A 17,885-nucleotide genomic window follows, 5' to 3' on the forward strand; every position below is an offset into this window, starting at 1 on the left:
ATTCTTGTCGCGGATCAGGTCACAGCCATCCCCAACAACCTCGCCAAACCAAATCTGTCTGTCGGCCCCGGAACTCCCGCGGGCAAGGAAGGTGCGGAGTTGGCCTCGCAGGTGCTGGGGCATCGAGGAGCGGCGCCTCCACATGCCTGCATCGCCCCGGGCGAGGCAGGGACAGATCGGGACCCCCGGCGTCCCCGCGGGGCCTCCCAGGGCACCTGCCCAAGGCCACCCAGCGCGCGGCGGCCGCAGCGGCGGAGCGGAGCCGGACCTCCCAGCGGCCGATGGGGGCGGGACTGCCCGGGGCCTTCCCACGGCTCGGTGGCGCGTCACCGCGGGGGCGAGGGGGCGCCAGGGCGCCGGGGGCTGCGGTGCAGGAAGGGCCCTGGGAAAGGGCGGTGTCGGAGCCCGGGGGCGGGGCCTGGGCGGGGTTCGATGTGCGAACTCGGACCGCGGCGCGGGGCTGAGACCCTGGCAGCCTGCGCGATCATGAAGCGGCCCAGGGAGCCGAGCGGCTCCGAGGGCGAATCTGACGGACCCATCGACGTGGGCCGCGAGGGCGATCTGAGGTAAGGGCCAGGCTGTGCGGGACCCAGGGCAAGCGAGAACGGCCCGACGGGCTCTGCGAGCACGGGCACTGTAGTCGTCCCATACAGCCCCGGCCTCGAAAAGTTCAGGTGTGCGCGACAGCCCTCAGGTGTAAGCCGGCGTGTGGGGGCGTGGGCAGCGTGTGCCACTGCACAAGTGCCGCAGATGCATGCGTGTTCTCGGCCATTTAGAGTTCGGGATCTTGGGATGGACGTGGAGTTCGGCTCTGGGATGTGATGGTCAGATGGTGATTTTTTTTCTGTTGAAGTGGCCGCTGCGAGGCCACTGGTGAGTTTTCCTGAACACCTTAGGAAACCCACATCGACTGTCCTGAATCTGCTCATTACGCAGAATAACCATGTTTTCTCAATTTTCCCCCTAGTTTCAGTGCAGTTTTCACGTAGTCCGCAAAAAAGTTTCGGGGGGAAGAAAATCTCTCCTTTGAGCAAACTGAACTTTGAAATTAGGGTTTTGCTACTTTAGGAAATAATAGCCAACTTGCAAGGAAGTATATACTCCAATGCCAGTGCTCTTCTACCAAACGACCCTGTGGCTGTTCAGCTCGTGGAAAATAGTCTGACCTGCTTTGAACCTGTAGAACAAACTGCAGTTGTATAGTTTTGCTACCTCCCAGCTCTGTGGACTCGCTAAGCTTCGGTTTTCTCATCTGTTAAAATGGAAATAAAAACTGGAACCAGCATCATAGAAGTATTGGGAAATCAAATGAAAGAATGTATCTCAAGGGCTTAAGACAGGGCCTGATGTAGTGTCAGACACACACCTGGAAAGAGCTGTGGGGATAGACAGGGGAGACTTGCAGGCCTGGGGCCCAACCCCACAGCTGCTGCCAACTTGGCGCATACCATGTCTTTCTTTCCTTTTTTTTTTTTTTTTTTGGTATTGGGATTTGAACTCAGTTCTTGAGCCACTCTGCCAGACCTTTTGGTGATAGATTTTTTTTTTGAGATAGGGTCCCACAAACTATTTACCCAGGGCTGGCTTCCAGATGTGATCTCTCTTTCTGAGTAGCTGGGATTGGAGGCATGAGCCACCAGCACCCGGCTTCTTTTTTTCTTTCTTTTTTTGCAGTATTGGGGCTTGAACTCAGGGCCTTCAGCTTGAGCCACTCCGCCAACTCTTTTTGTGATGGTATCTTTGAGCTAGGATCTCGAACTATTTCCTAGGGCTGATTTCAAACCGTGATCCTCCTGATCTCTGCCTCCTGAATAGCTTATCATTCACGCTAGGCAAACGCCTGACAACCATGAAGCTTTGAACCATTGGTTTTCCTGTCTGAGCCTTTTCCTCATCAATAAAATAAAGGATCAGAGTGAGAAAAGGAAAGCTACTTCACCTCTCTTACTCATCTCTAGAATAGAATTGGAAGGGGAGCCAGGTGTGGTAGTGCACACCAGTAATTCCAGTACCCAGGAGAGTGGTCAGAGAAGGAAGAGGCAGCCCCTGAAACCACCAAGGAAGAGAACAGCTTCCTTAGGGATAGAAAGTGGATATTTGTCAATCAGAACACATAGATGGGCTTATGTGGACTGGATTCAAAAACAAAACCAAATAATAGCAAAAATATGTACAAACAAAGAAATTGGAAAGGGGTTCATTACCTTCCTTCCTTCCTTCTTTCCTTTTTCTCCTTCCTTTCTTTTCCAGTACTGCAATTGAACCCAGGATCTTGCACATGCTAAGAAAGTGTGCTCTTCCACTAAGCCACACCTCAGCCCAATTCTTAGGGATGTTTTTGGGGGCATTTCATAATTCCAATATTCTCCAGTTTTCTGAGATCCTGCCTCATCACAAATCCTAGCTGGAAATGTAGCTCAGTTGTAAAGTACTGCAAAACATGCATAGGGCATTAGTTTTGACCCTAAATACCACAAAAATAACTAATTAATACTTAGTAAGACTTCACCAACTACCAATTATAGCTTAACATGGGGGCTAGGCCAATAGATACCCCTCTCACCTCAGATGCACTGGTTTTGAAGTGTGCAATCAAGTCTCCTTTGCAGCATGTTAGCTTTGTAAATTGTCTAGCAGAAATTGCTATTTAGAGAAATAATTTTCAGAACCTGTGCCTGCAGGCAGGGGAAGAGCCCAGTGCTGTGTGGTGATGGTGGAGGGGGATCTTTTTTTGCGTGTGTGTGTGTGTGTGTGTGTGTGGTACTGGGGTTTGAACTCAGGGCCTACACTTAAGCCACTCTACCAGCCCTTTTTGTGTGTGTGTGTGATGGATTTTTTTAAGATAGGGTCTCTTAAACTGTTTGCCTGGACTGGCTTCAAACCTTGATCCTCCTGATCTTTACCTCTTGAGAGGCTAGGATTACAGGGGTTTTTTGTTTTGTTTTGTTTTTAACTCAGGGCCTCATGCTTGCTAGGTAGCACTCTACCACTTGAGCCACTCTACCAGTCCTTTTTTGTGAAGGGTTTTTTTAAGATAGGGTCTTGAAAACTATTTGCTTGGGGCTGGCTTCAAACCATGATCCTCCTGATCTCTGCCTCCCAAGCAGCTAGGATTACAGATATGAGCCACAGTGCCCAGCTTAGAGCTACCTGCTGTACTCCACTGCCTGGACAGTGACTGACATGTCATACAAAGACCATGAGTAGAACGGAGAGAAAGCAGACTGTGGACTGAAAGGGCACCTAAGTGGGGAGAGACCACTCACAACCAGAGATGGCAGCAAGGGCTTCCTGAAAGCAGCAGTACTGGGGCTCAGGCATAAAAGGGCCAGTGCAGTTTTTTTCATCTACAGTGCTTTGCCATTTTTACAGACTGTTCTTAGAGGAGCAGACCCCTCTGCGGAGGGAAAGCAGCTGGACATCTGGCAGAGGCTGACTTATAGATGCCTCTTTGTAGCACTTCCCAAAGGGCCTCCCCCCAGCAGACATAAATGCTTCAATTCAGGGACTGCTGAACGATGCCTGCTGTGGCCCAGACCAGAGGCTGGGTATCAGAGCCCAGATGTATCCTGCTCAGCCTCTGCCCTCAGGGAAGAAGTGCTTCACATACAAAGAAAGCCAGATAAATAGTGACAAAGGCCAGGGGCTGGGGCAGCCAGTCTCCTGGGGTCAGAGGCAGGGCATAAATCCCACGGACTTAGAGACCTAAGAGAGAAGAGCAGGGTGTGTTCCACTGTCCCTAGGGGCATCTGCCTGGTAGTAGTATCCCACCCCATCTGTGGGAATCACCCAGAGTTCTTGTCTACAGCTGGCCCTGACCATCGCTCTCCTACTCCACCTGGAACATTTAATAAGCACCTGTCACGCATCAGGCTCCAGGTCAGGGTAGCCTTTGAAGTCAGATAAACTTGAGTTTGACTCTCACTCCCATTCACTTGTGCAAGCGATGTTATACCTTTCTGCTTTCTCCTGTACAAAATGAGGGTGCAAATACCTATCTCCCAGTGAAACGCTTTGATGACATTATATGTACATAATAGCTCCTTGCTTTGGCACAGGTGACTTCCAATAAATGCTGCTGTTGAAAGGGGTCACCGTTGAGGACAGGTGCCATGTTTATGAGGTTGCAGGTCTAATTGAAAGACTGGATGGATGTCTAGGACTGAAATTACTGACTGTGCATGATTCTCAACACTTTTTGTCTTTCACCCCTCCCCCAAGTGATTACTTTTCCTGAAAATGAAGTGGCCCAAATAATGCCTAACTTTCAGGGCTATTATGCAATAAAAGAGACAAATGGATGTAGAAATGCATCTAGACCACAAAGTGCTGGGGATGAGATACGTGCAGTGGGGTTGTGAATCACGTGATGGGGTATCACGGTGAGATTACTGGTTTAAAAGTCAGTGAGGCTGGCTCTGGTTCTGGATTTTCCTCTTATTTACTGTGTGGCCTCCCTTCTCTGAGTTTTCTTATTTTACAAAGGGACTCAGTGCTCTGAGATCCCTCCATTTGGAGCAGTGGGCTCTGTCTTTGCTTGATGCAAAATGAGTGGGAGCATCTGCAAAGGAGCTCCCAGGTGAAGCCAGTGCCGAGGATGGTCAGGACTGGCAGCCAGACCACCTGGAAATCTGCCCCCACCCCCAGAGACTGCCTTGGAATTCTGGCTAGGGGCCGCAAGAAGCCTGGGGAGCAGCTCTCTGCTCTGAGTCCATGAAAATCTGCCTTATTTTCAGACTCTCAGGGGAGAGGCTCCTACCCCTCCTCCCACAGTGAGAGCCAGATCACAGGCTGCATGAGCTCCGGCTGGGAGCTTGAAGGATAAGGGGACTGGAGGACTATTCAGACAGACAGGAAGTCAGACTTAGGAGGGAAAACAATGCTGAATTGGGAGCCAGAAGACAAGGATTCCCATGGTGGCCTTGCTTCTTAGCAGCTGCGTGGGCTGGGCAAGCTGCTTTAACCCCTCCCCCACTCCCTATCCCCAGAGGTTCAACATCCTCATCTGTGAAATGGGACCTTTGCAAGGCTCAGAGGAGAGAAATACACGTAGTGGTGCCAAGAAAACTGTAAAGTAAGATTTTCCTGTGAGATCTAGGGGAAAGAGCAAACCATACTGCAGAGAGGAAATGACCAGGAGACTGGAAAAAAAGAGAACAGAGCTGCCTAGCCTGAAATGGGTGCGTCAGCCTTCGACAGATGGTCCCTGAGGAGGGATCAGGCTGAGAGGCAGTGACGCGCACAAGGCTAACCCAATACCCCTAGAGACGCTTTATCCAGCGAGGGGAACAAAGGCCGTGTTTCTTATGTACCTTGGCTCTTGGGGCTTGTCCTCAGTGAACCAGGGAAGCTTTGTAAACAAGGATCTGGTGTCTGAGCTCCAGACCTGGCTCACTGGGCCCTGCCTCCCAGGAGCTTTCCCAGGCCTCTTCCAGCTCTGCTGGTCCAGCTGTGTGGGTGGGAGATAGCCTTTTCCAGATGTGGCTGGACCAAGCCAGCATCCTAGCAGCAGGATCTAACAAATGCTATGTGGTCTCTCCTGCAAACTTCTCTCTTTGAGGTGTTGATGAAAATGATCTAACTTCAAGTGCCATGAGGATAGCCACATGGGCAGGGACTGTCTCTTGAGCCACATATGCCCCCATTTCACAAAGGCCCAAAACTTAGATTTTTACAGCGTTCACATCTGTGTTCTTCACAGTGATGCCAAAGACAAAGATGGGAGGAGGAGGTTCTACCATCAGCTCTGCCATGTTCCAAGCACTTACTAGGAACCAGGGCCACAATAGTGAATGAAACTGAGGTGTTTTATGGCCTTATGGAGCGTATGTTTGTTGAAGAATGCACATTAATCAAACAACCATATAATTATAAAACAACACACTGGCATAAATGTAGTTAAATGCAGGAGGCTAGGAGAGTATGAAGCAAAAGACATTAGTAGAGGGTGGATGTCCAAAAAAGCCCCTAAGGGAGGTCACATCTGAAGGATGGTTGAAGTTACTAGACAAAGGGGATGAGGGTTGGAAGAGGAGGTATAGACAGAGAATTCTAGACTAGAGGAACAGTATGTGCAACTGTGGAAAGAAGTTGGTGCGTTAACAGACTGGAGCTCACACAGCAAGAGTAAGTTGGGTCTAAGAGGTGAGAGGGGCCAGCTGAGCCACCTGAAGAAGGGTGATCTTGACCTTAAAAGCATTGGGAAGTCACTGAGGTGTTTAAGAATGACAAAATCAAATATGCATCTAAATAACTACTCTACCTGAGTGAAGGTAGAAGAGGGTGCAGAGGGAACCCGGTGAGAGATGATAAAGGCATGGTCGTAAGAGGGCTGTGAAGATCAAGACATGAGCCATATTTTACATATGGAATGGGTATGTTCTGAAGAGGTGGGGTGAGGATGGAGGAGGGATCAAACACAGTACCAGATTTCAGCCTTGCGGAACTCGAAGCTGGGGGTGCCTTCAGTGAGAGGGAAAACCCAGGGGGACAAGGAGCAGGTGTGGGGTGAAGGCAAGCTCCTGGGTTCCTGTTTATAACGTTGTTGTGGAGCTGAGCACCTGTAGGGCTGCAGCCTGGTGAGAGCTCCCAGCAGGGGCCCGGGTCTGAATAGGACCTCCCAAGTGGTGGCCACATGAAGGATACCTTGGTGCCACCCAGCGAACCTCTCCAGTCTAAGAGGGCCTCTGGAGCAGAAACCGTCTGGGGGTGAGCAGTTGTGCTGGTGATTATTCTGGTCAAATTCTGGGCAGGAAGCCCTGGGGCTGAGCCTCCTTCATAGTGGGAACTCCCGGGGTGGAAGCAAACATCTATTATTCAACCCGGGCTGTAGAGGAAGGCTGGGGGCTTACGGGGAACTGGGGCCTTCTGGGAGGCCAGGGCAGTGTCCCCAAGCGTGCGAGAGGGGCCTGTGACCCAGATGCCGCCTCCCCCTCGCCCCTGGCCGCGCCGCGTGGGAGGAGGCGGCAGCTGCGGGCCGGGCGGAGGGCGGGCGGCGGCGCGCCGGCCCGTGGGAAGCGGCGGCATCTGCTCTTTCCACGCTCCTTCCCAGCGGCTCGCTCTGAAACCCAACCCGCCCGGCCCGGCCCAGCCACCACCGACCCGCGCCCTCGGCCGGCCCGCCCCCGGGATCGGGTTGCAGGACCCGAGCAGGAGCGGAGCGGTTCCCCCCGTCCCCCCCCCCGACGGCCAAGGCCAAGCGAGGGGCAGAGGTGAGGGGCGGGGGGCGGTGGGGGGAGATGGGGACGAGCTCTGGGCGCATGAAGAACTTGGCCTGCAGAGAAATAGGTCCCCAGGGAGAAAGGGAGACCTGCGGCCCTTCCAGGCCTGGGAGACCACGTGCCTGCCGCCAGTCCCACCCCCCGGGTCAGCCCAGGCCATGGAGATGGTCCCCCAACTCTAAAACCAGCCTTCCTCTTTCTCTGCAGCCAGATGGCTAGGCCTCTGTCCACCCCCAGTCCTTCACAGATGCAAGCCAGGAAGAAACGCAGAGGGGTGAGTGTTGTCTAAGTCTTTGAGTGACCCAGTCAGCGTTTGCCTTGAATCTCCTGGGGCTTGCCTCCTGAATCTGGTCAGAAACATCACATCATCCTAAACTAACAGGCTAGGTTCAAATCCAGGCTCTGCCATTAGCTGCCCTGGTGACTGGGCAAGCCACTTCACCTCTCCATGCTTCATCTCCTCCTCTGTGTGGCGATTAAATGCATTAATGGAAACTCTTCCAACACACAATAGCCAGTTACTGCTTTTGTTCCATCCTTCCCCTCTACCCTATCTCTGCTTCTTCTCTGAGTCCAGAACATTCCTTTCCTCTCAGTGTGCTGAGGAGGGGGAGGGAGGCTGACAGAAGAGGGCTCTCTGCTTGCTGCAGGCCATCTCCTGCCTTCCTACCTCTCCTCAAGAAGCAGTTGAGTTTGCACACTGAGAGTCCAGAGGCTGGGGATGTGACAGAGGCTAGCCCCACCATGCACTTGTCATCAGCCCTTAGGCAAACCACTCCCCAACCCATGTTCTTTCTCTGAAAAATGAAATGTTTTTTCTACCCTGTTATTGGTGTTCTGTTGCTAGGATTGGGAGGGGAGGAGGAGACAGTGTGCATGGAGGCCTCTGCAGCTGGAGAGAGCAGCTCTCAGTCCTCATCACCCAGCCACTGGAGGGCCAACCCTGGCCTAGCAGGAGCCCCTGAGGCCTGCTGCAGCTCTGAGGCTGATGTTCCTATTCCGACCTGCTCAGAGCTCGAGCATTTTGCACATCAACCCTAAGAGCCAGACAAGTGATCTGAGTTCTTCTTCCAAGTCTGCACTTTTTTTTTTTTTTTTTTTGCATTGGGTATTTTCAAGATAAGGTCTCAAGAACTATTTGCTCAGGCTGGCTTTGAACTGCGATCCTCCTGATCTCTGCCTCCCAAGTAGGTAGGATTACAGACGTGAGCCACCAGATCTGCACTTGCTGTGTGTCTTTAAACAAATTACAGAGCCTCGGTTTCCTCTTCCGTAAATTAAGAATAGACTTACCTTCCTCACAAAAATATGGTGAGGGAAAATATGAGTCAGTGTCCATTAAGGCACATGGGAAACTGTGATGAAATGCCTCAGAGTGCAGAACTCCTTGTCATTGTTTTTCAGATTATAGAAAAACGGCGCCGAGACCGCATCAACAGCAGCCTTTCCGAATTGCGGCGCTTGGTCCCCACTGCCTTTGAGAAACAGGTATGTGACATTGCTGACTGTGCCAGAGGAAGTTCTGAGTGGGCGGCAGGTAAGGTTTGGTTCTCACGGTGTCTCTTATTGATGGGTAGCAGCTGCCTGAGGGGTTGTGATCATTTATGGATAGCTTTCACTACCCAGGGGACAAGGGGAATGGAAGTTTGTACTTTGCGAGGTGTCTCAGGTGTAGCGGCTTTATGTCCAATTTATGTCCATTTGAATTGAATCCTAAAAAATGCTCCTTGAGGGTAGAGCTAATGCTGCCCATGTCTCAGCTAAGGAAAGGCAGAGAGGTGAAGTAACTGCTACTAGGTCACACAGCTAGTAAATAGCAGAGCAGAAGTGGAGCATGGGACTGTGTGATATGTCTCCTGACATTTCCAGAGCTATTTGCAGGTGAAACAGGCCACTCAAGGAGGGAGCACTCTGTCATTGAACATGTTGTGGTGAGGGGACTACAGTGGGAGACAAACTGTTGAATCAGACGACCTCAAAGATCCTTTCCCTAAGCTCCAAAGTCATAGGTCATCTATCTTCCCATAGGCCGGTAAGAACAAGTCAGTTATTCCACAGATGTTCACCGACCTCTAAGGAACTCACATGGAGGGTGGGACCCTCAGGTTTCCCCTGGAAGGAGATGGTCCTGAAACTTAGGAAGCATTTCCCAAGAAAGAATAGAGGAAGGGCAAATGCTTTGAGGCTGAGATCATGAGCCAGATCTTGGGCATGCTAGGGCTGAAGCTGGATTCCTAGGAAAGCTGGGCTAGGAGCCGGCGGGTATGCAGGAGTGGCCTCTGGTGATGGTTGGTGAAACCATGGAAGTACATGAGACCCTCCTGGAAGAGGGTGCAGAGTAAGAAAAGAAGTGAGCCAACACCCACAGGCACGACACCATTTTAAGGAACAGGCAGAGCAAGAGGTACTGGGAAAGGAGAAGAAGTAGTGTTGTGCCAGTCCGGGGAAGAGGGGTTTCAGGACAGAAGCTCATGGTACAATGGACAGCCATGCTGAGATGAGAACTGAAGCATCTTTCAGAGTTGGAGACCTTGACCAATGCAGCAGCTCAATTGGTGGGGGGAGTAGGGGAAAGGTGAAAAAATCAAGACACTGAGCATTGATGACAACAATCAGGGGAGGTGAGCAACAGGGGTCAGCTGGAGGCTACACTCCTCTCCTTCTGTACCCACAGGGCTCATCCAAGCTGGAGAAAGCTGAGGTCTTGCAGATGACAGTGGATCACTTGAAAATGCTCCATGCCACTGGTGGGACAGGTACCCATGCTCTTCTCTCTTGGGAGTCATTTACAAGACAAATATTTTGAGGGTGGGCCCTGAGAATCACAGGTGGGCAAAGTAGACATACACGATCCCTGCCCTCCTGATCCTCAGTCTCCAGAAAGAGCATACCCTGTTGACATTCACCAAGCTTATCTCTTGTCTCTCAGCATCTCCCTCTCCACGTTCAGTGTTTCCTCTTGTGCCAGCTCTTTCCTCAACTCAACCCCTTCCAGTCTTAGAACCTACAGAAGTTTCTTCCTGTGTAACAGGGGTCCCACCCTCAGGGCCTTATTAAGGAGCAGCCCAAATGAGCTAATTGTGACTGGGACCTCAGCCTGTGATCTGCCTGAACTCAGGAAGGGACCCATCTGAGATTTTTAGCCACAGGTGTTTTGTTGGTGTCTCTTACCCATTGGTCTAGGCTTCCTGGGAACTTGACATACCCAGAACTGGTGATTATAGCAGAATTCAAATCATTTTAAGCTAGACCCTTACAGTAAAATCATGGAACTGTGGCTTTAAAAAGACTGCCAGATAAATGGAAACTTTGTCTTGAAGCTTCTCTGTGTATTTGGTGATTTCACCATTGGAAAGCCTTGAAAGATCCTCAGACCTTGGCCAAAGATGTAAATTCCAAGGACAACTTGCTACCTTAAAGAGGACAGTTGCATTTTAAGTGGCCCAACCTAGTACTTCTCAGGCCCTTGCAGGCAGAAGTACCATGTGTCATGGTCACCCCCACAGATTCTGAGGCAGGAGGTCTAGCGTGGAGTTTAGGAATTTGCAAGTTTAACAAGCCTGCCCTATGACCCTGATACATGGGGTCCTTTTGAGAACTCTGCCAAAGGAATGCATCGCTAACAGTGGAGACTTCTGTCTCTATGCATCCAGTGGGGAGATGCTTCAAATTACATTCATGGTTATCCTATTAAAAGGCAAGTGGTGGTTAATATGGGACATCATTTTTATAGCTTTCAAAATGCTTTCACTTATCTTATCTCCTTTGATTCTCACGAGAACCAGGAAGGTGGGGTTGTTGGCTTTACCACTTTCTGGCCCAGGGTTAATGGGAAGACTGGAGTTGTGGTTTAGATAGAACAGAGGCTTTTTTTGTGTGTGCATGTGTGTGTGTGGTACTAGGGTTTGAACTCCGGGCCTCATGCTTGGCTAGGCAGGCACTCTACCACTTGAGCCACTCCACCTGCTATTGGGTTTTTTTGAGATAGGGTTTGAGAACTATTTGCCTGGGTCTGGCTTTGAACTTCAAACCTCCTGATCTCTGCCTTCTGAGTAGCTAGGATTACAGGCGTGAGCCACTGGTGCCCGGGTGAACGCAGACGTTTGATTTGAATCCTGACTCTAGTGCTTGCTAGCTTGATCCCCTTAGGTAAATGATTTAACCTCATTTTCCCCATCTTTAATGGGAATAATGAGAGGGTATTTATGGGATTAAATTAGATAATGTAATAAAGTACTGAGTAAGAATGTAGCAGGTATTCATTTAAAAAAGAACAGAAACACAGGGAAGGGATGTGTGCCCCATAGCACAGCTAAGGGCACAGCAGAGCCAGGTCTCTCCTGAAGTTGTCCTGACTCAAAACACAGTCTCTTGCAGAGATGCCCCTCTGGGGGGCCTCAGCCATGAACCAGGACCAGATATGTGCTGCCATAATCATGGTGCAGTTCTAGGGCTGTCTGACTGTCTTTGCCCAGAAGGCCGTAGAGAGACAGGCAGGTATGCAGAGGCAGTGAGGGAATGAGGGTGTGAATGCTGTGTGGACAGTCCACCTGGTCATTCCACATTGGCATTGGCCTGATGGTAGCTGAGGACCAGCAGACTTTGGAGCTGGGGGACAAACTCCGATGCAGCAGGATCCCAGCCAGTATATATATATGATTGCTACCTTTTAATTCATGGAGCAGTTTCTGTGATCCATTTCACTTAACACCCCCAACTCTGTGCAACAGGTACTATTATCTTCCCATTTATTGCTAAGGAACCTGAGGCATAGAGAGATAAGGACAATTGTCCATGGTCAGGCAGCCAGTTAAGTGACAGAGCTAGGATTCCAGCCCCTCTCTTGGGCTTCCAAAGACCTCATGCTACACAGATCCACTATGATTCCTTCTCCAAGGGGGCTTCTTGCTCTGAGGGCTGCTGTTACCACCTCCCCTCCCTCACTCTGTTTCCATCTACAGGCCAGGTTATTCCATGCCTCCATGTCCACAGCTTTTTCACGCTTGGCAAGTGTCTATTTAATGAAGTTACTTTGACCACCACGTTTCTTCTTTGCATTAATCACAAATTGTGATGAAAACCATACTTTGCATTTTGTAATGTTTCCTGTCTTAGGGAACTCACCATCTTCCATGCCAGGTAGGGATTTGTATTCTCATTTTACAGATGGGGAGACTGGGACTCAGAGGTGTGGGGGTCTGCCCAGGGTCACCCAAGGAAGGAATGAGAGAGAGGTCTAGAACCCAGACAGCCTCACCCCCAGCTTTATGCCTCTCCCCACCTGGTATGCCCTCATGGTGCCTCACTTTGCAGGATTCTTCGATACCCGAGCTCTGGCCATTGACTTCCGGAGCATCGGTTTTCGGGAGTGCCTCACTGAGGTCATCAGGTACCTGGGCGTCCTGGAAGGCCCCAGCAGCTGTGCAGACCCTGTTCGGATTCGCCTCCTCTCCCACCTCAACAGTTACGCGGCTGAGATGGAGCCTTCACCCACGCCTGCCAGCCCCTTGGCCTTCCCTATGTGGCCCTGGTCCTTCTTCCATAGCTGTCCAGGGCTGCCGTCCCTGAACAACCAGCTCGCCATCCTAGGAAGACCTGGCCCTGTCCTCCCCAGCACCTCCTCTCCCGTTTACCCTATCCCTGCCCTCCGAACCACACCTGTGCACAGAGCCACTGGCACCATCCTGCCGGCCCGGAGGAATTTGTTGCCCGGTCGAGGGATATCTTCCACCCAGCGGCCCGGCCCCCCAGAAAGGCCAGCTGCCCCTCTACCTGTGGCCCCTAGCAGCAGAGCTGCCAGGAGCAGCCACCTCCTTTCCCTGCGGTCCTCCTCCCCCACGCTCCCTGGGGCTGGGGGATCCACTGCTTGTGTAGCTGTCCCTGTCTCCAGTCCCTCTCCCTCAGGGACAGCTGGGAGACCTGCAGGAGCTGTGCTGTACCATTCCTGGGTCTCTGAAATCACTGAAGTTGGGGCTTTCTGAGCCTCCCCCCCATTTTGCCTCCACCCTCAGGAGAGTAAGGAAGATTCTTTTTCTGAGAGCTTTAAAACTGGCGCTGCCTTTTCTGCTTGGCTTCTGGGAAGGGCTCCTATGTAAAGACACCTTCTTCATCTATCAGAGGCCCCTCCTCCTCCTCACAGCTGACCCAGACCATCCACCTGGCTTCCCTGGCACTCTTTTGATCTCAGAGGCATGGTCCCATTTCTCACCTGTGCAGATGAGTCATGGTGCGTCATGAGCCTCTAAGAGCTGTGCTCAGACCCCTCTCCTGACCAGTATGCATGAACCTTGGGTCTAGGGTTGAAACTTTAAAGGATACCATGAGGCTGCACATGTTGGCTCACACTTGTAATCCCAGCTACTCAAGAGGCAGAAATAGGGAGGATCTCTGTTTGAGGCCAGCCTAGGTTTAAAAAAAAAAAAAAGTGAGATTCCATCTCAACACAGTCAGGTGTGGTAGCCAATGCCTGTAATTCCAGCTAAATGGGAGGCGTAGATAGGAGGATCACAGTCTGAGAACAGCTCTGGGGAAAAAAGGTAAGACTCTGAAAAATTATCTAAAACAAAAAGGGTTGGGGTATGGCTCAAGTGGTAGAGAGCTTAGGCCCTGAGGAAGGGAGGGAGGGAGGAAGGAAGGAAGGGAAGGAAACCATGTCTGTGGAGGGGGAGACCCCAGTTAGGAGGAATAACTGGATCTGCAGCCCTCCCAGGCCAAGGGGTCAGCATATGGTCTGCCTCATTTCCTGGAGACTATAACTGAGCAGGAGTTTGGAGAAGTCTCGTGTGCCCCTGCTCATCTGTCTTTGGCCCACTCCATCACAATATCCCACAGGACAGACTCATTCTCCATTTCAGCAGGGCCTGCACTCCTTTCCTCCCAGCTGCAGAATCCCCCTCCTGTAGACTACTGGCTCCTGGTCATGGCTGGCTTGACAAGCTGGCCTGGGAGGACTCCAGGCAGTGGCAACGCCCTGTGTCAGGGTGCTCTCACCATCAGGCCTCGACAGCGCGCCAGGCAGGAGCCAAGATTGAGCAATGGAGAGTCCAGCTCCCTGCCTCTCACAGTCACCATCCTCCAGGCCTGTGACTCTTTCCCTTTGGGTGCACAGCGTGGAGGTCTGTGGCCCCACATGATGGCGCCCAGACATCCAAGCTGCCTGGTTTGCATCCAGTTCACAGAACCCAGACTGCTGCCACAGCCAAGGGCTGTCAGACTGGACAAAAATAACTGAGGAGGGGCAGGAGGAAGAACAATCATAGGCGGCTGGGCCCTTCAAGGTCACACTGAGGGTTGAGGGCCTGAGATCTGTTCACCCAGATTCCACACAGCTGGTCCTGCTCAGAGGCTGTTTCATTCCCCAGCTCTGCCTTAGGCCATTTTCCAGTAACAGAAGAACAAACCGCCTGGTGGCCATTCCCAGTGGAACAGCAGAGACTGAACAGGCCATATCAGTGGACAAAGTGTTGAGAACAACCTGCTTCCCTGCCAAGTGTCAGGACCACCCTGACCTGACTAATGCCTGGTGGATCTGAGGTTGTGGGGTAATGGCACTGGTTGTTCATTGGTGCTCACACCACTCTCATTATTAAATACTTCTGTCACCCGACAAGATTCTCACACTCCCAGCCTTTGACGAAGCCGCCCTCCCCAGAGGCTGCTTCCAGGCACAAAAGTAGAGTTCCCAAAAACCCTGGGGCAAAGGGCCCTTTTAGAGAAATAGGGCAGAGGGCGGAGGTCAGTTGAGTGCCCAAGAAAGCGCTTTTGGACAGGGAAATCCTCAAGGAGGGATAGAGGTAAGGATGTCTTTCACTCCTCAGTGGGAACTAGTCCATCACATGACTGCTCTGTGGCCCTACCTGAGATGTGTGACAGCAATGAGAGGGGACATCACTGCAGGGCACTGGCAGGGGGCTCTGAGGGAGACAGAAGAAGGGCACAGAGGAGGTTACAAGAGGCAAAGATTGGCCTCACATTTCTCAGGAGGGGGCACACTCAGGACAAGAAGAGGAAATTCCCCAGTCTTCCCCCTTCTTGTCCTCACTCCTTCCCCTTCTTCTCCCCCTCTCCTCCTCCCTGATCTCCAACTGCTCCCAGGATTCCATTGCCTTACACCATTCTGCCATGTGGCAACCTCCTAGCCTGAGAAGCCAGCGGTCACTCGGCAGCTCTGTCAGAAATGCATTTCCATGTGGCAGGTGCCCAACTCTAAAACAGTCTGTTGACACCACAGAAGGGAGGTGGAAATGGTTTGGCCCTTTCAGAACCTTCATTTGTCATGGGTTCTGAGAGACTGGAAAGGTGACTGTGTTTGATCCCTCAGCTGGGGACTCGGGTCTTCTGTTTCTAGTCCCAAACCTTCCTGGTGCCCATGACTCCCCCAGCCCCCACCCCACTGCAGGGTATTGCTGACAGGCAATAAAGATGTTCTTCTGGAAACCTGTGGATTCTACTTCCCAAATATTTCTGCATTCTGTCCACTTCTGTCTGAATCCCTGGCCACCACCCTGGCCTGCATGGGTCTCCTTGCTTCCCTCTTTGCCAATCATTTCTCAACAGCAACCACAGAGAACCTGAAACACGCAGTTCACATACTATCAACCTGGGCTTCAAGCCCTTCCCTTGTTACTCTGTTATTCTAAAGACAAAATCCAGGCTCTTCCTCTATTAGTCTCCACCCCATTTTTGGCCTCCTTTCTTGCCAGTCCCAAACCTGCTCCATCTGTCCCACTGGCCTGCCTTCATTTCCTCAACATCCCAATCCTTCTTCCCCTTCAAGGTTTTGCATATGCTGTTCCCTCTGCCCAGAATCTTCTTCTTTACCCTTTGCATGGCTAAGTTCTTCAGACCCTTGGCTTCAGTGCCACCTTCTCAGAGAGGCCTTCCCTGAGTACTGTACTTGTTGGTTAACTGTCTCAAGTACTAGAATGTAAGCTCGGTGAGGCCGGAGACCATTCCTGGTCTGCTCTCCAGCTGCACTCAGCATGGAGCATGGTGTTGTTGTCACTGTCCGATGAATCCTGGTTAATGAAATGAACTAAGGAGGTGAGAAGTCTTCTGGTCTCAGGCTGTGGTTGGTACAGGCCCCACTATGGGTGACCCCTTGCTGACCAGCTTTGGGAGGAGGCAGGAAAGCAATGGGAAAGCCAAGGCTAAGGGACTGGAAGTGCTGGCAGACCAGTCAGGCCTGGCCTGAGGAGAACATGAGAGCACATTGGCCCTGGATCGCACACTGACAGCCGAGAACGGGCAGGCCGATCCTGCCAACTGGTTTGTTCTTCACTCTTGGCCTGGCTGGCTAATGGATTTGGCTCCCAACAAATCCAGCAAACCCTCCTGGAGGTTTGCTCTGTGCCAGTCAGGCCTGGCGTAGCCAGAAGTGACAAGGACACTGTCACTCTGAGTGGGGCGTATCCTCTGCCTAAGTGATAGTTGGTGAGATGGGAGTGAAGAGGTCTGTGGAGACGGGTGAGATCTGTAGAGTAGGGGTGTCGGGGGTGGACATCTTCACAGAGGAGGGTGAAGGACAGTTTTCACCAACACAGAGGGACCGTAAGTGCAGAGACCTGGGGCCTCATCCAGGAAGGCTCTAGAAACAGGCTCTGAGCTGAGCGAAGGCCCTCAGCAGCAGGATGAAAGGTGGGCCCCTGGATGCTGAAGCCAGACTTCCTTCTTAGGCCCTTGTTAATGAGTTGTGGCCTTGGGTAAGATCCTTAACTTCCTTGAGTTCTACTTTCTCATCTATGAAGTAGGGATGCAGTAATAGTTACTATTGATTAAGTGGCAACTGTATGCCAGGCACTGTCCAGTGCTTTTCTTGGAATGTCCCCATTTTACAGCGTAGGTCTCCTCAGTGTGTAAAACCCTCATTGTAGTGCCTGGCTCATATGAAATAGTCTGTCTTTGCCGTTAGCATCATTAATGGAAGGAGGCTAGAGACAGATCGTAAAGAGCCTGGAGTGCCATTGGAGTGTGGGCTTCAGCCTGTTAGGAGTGGGAGCCACAGGAGGTTTTTCCAGGTGAATGCCAAGGTTGGATCCTGTTTAAGAAGCTTGTTCGTAGGGCAGCATGCAATGACCGGGAGGAGTAATATTTGGAACAACTTCCCGTTCTTTGCAAACACCTAGGTGCATGGGGAAGTGTCAGAGTCCAGGCCCCAGTGATTACAGTTTCACTTGTTTGGGACAGGGCTTAGTGATTGCATGAGGAGGTGTGAGGAAAAGTCAGGCAGAGCTCCACTTGGTAGGTGAACTGGACCCCAGCTTAGAGCCTGAAAAGGGCCAACAGAAGAGCAGAGCAAGACTGGAGGTGTGGCTTGATCGGTAGAGCACCTACTTTGTGAGCTCAAAGCCCAGAGTTCAAATCCCAGTCCCACCCAAAAAAAAAAATTGAGTGACAAGCAGAGCAGAAATTAATTTCCACGAGGGTATCTTTGAACCCTGGCCCCTGTTGTAATCCCCGGCCCAAGAAGTGAGGACTGAGTCGGGAGCTGGCTCCTGTAATCCTCAGGAGGCAGAGATCAAGAGGATTAAAATTTGAAGTTGGTCCAGGCAAATTGTTTATGAGACCCTATCTTGAAAAAAGCTCATCACAGAAAACAGCTGGTGGAGTGGTTCATAGTGTAAGCCCTGAGTTCAAGCCCCAATACCAAAAAAAAAAAAAAAAGAA

General features: G+C 51.4%; 1 protein-coding gene across 1 annotated transcript; it reads left to right on the forward strand.

Moving 5' to 3' along the window:
• Nucleotides 1-407: 407 nt before the first annotated feature.
• On the forward strand, nucleotides 408-17,639 carry Heyl (hes related family bHLH transcription factor with YRPW motif like). The gene is made up of 5 exons (XM_020180859.2): nucleotides 408-566; nucleotides 7,428-7,494; nucleotides 8,625-8,708; nucleotides 9,895-9,976; nucleotides 12,534-17,639. The coding sequence occupies exons 1-5, from the start codon at nucleotides 433-435 to the stop codon at nucleotides 13,199-13,201; spliced, it is 1,035 nt and encodes a 344-aa protein (XP_020036448.2). The 5' UTR covers nucleotides 408-432; the 3' UTR covers nucleotides 13,202-17,639.
• Nucleotides 17,640-17,885: the final 246 nt, after the last annotated feature.

This window comes from Castor canadensis, chromosome 7 (genome assembly GCF_047511655.1).
Source record: "Castor canadensis chromosome 7, mCasCan1.hap1v2, whole genome shotgun sequence".
Lineage (NCBI taxonomy): Eukaryota > Metazoa > Chordata > Mammalia > Rodentia > Castoridae > Castor > Castor canadensis.

Excerpts from the sequence above, each read along its gene's own strand:
- Heyl (XM_020180859.2), top strand. The coding sequence starts at position 433 with ATGTGCGAACTCGGACCGCGGCGCGGGGCTGAGACCCTGGCAGCCTGC. Across the intron at positions 567-7,427 it reads GGCCGCGAGGGCGATCTGAG|CCAGATGGCTAGGCCTCTGT; the intron begins GTAAGGGCCAGG and ends CTTTCTCTGCAG. Across the intron at positions 8,709-9,894 it reads CCACTGCCTTTGAGAAACAG|GGCTCATCCAAGCTGGAGAA; the intron begins GTATGTGACATT and ends CTGTACCCACAG.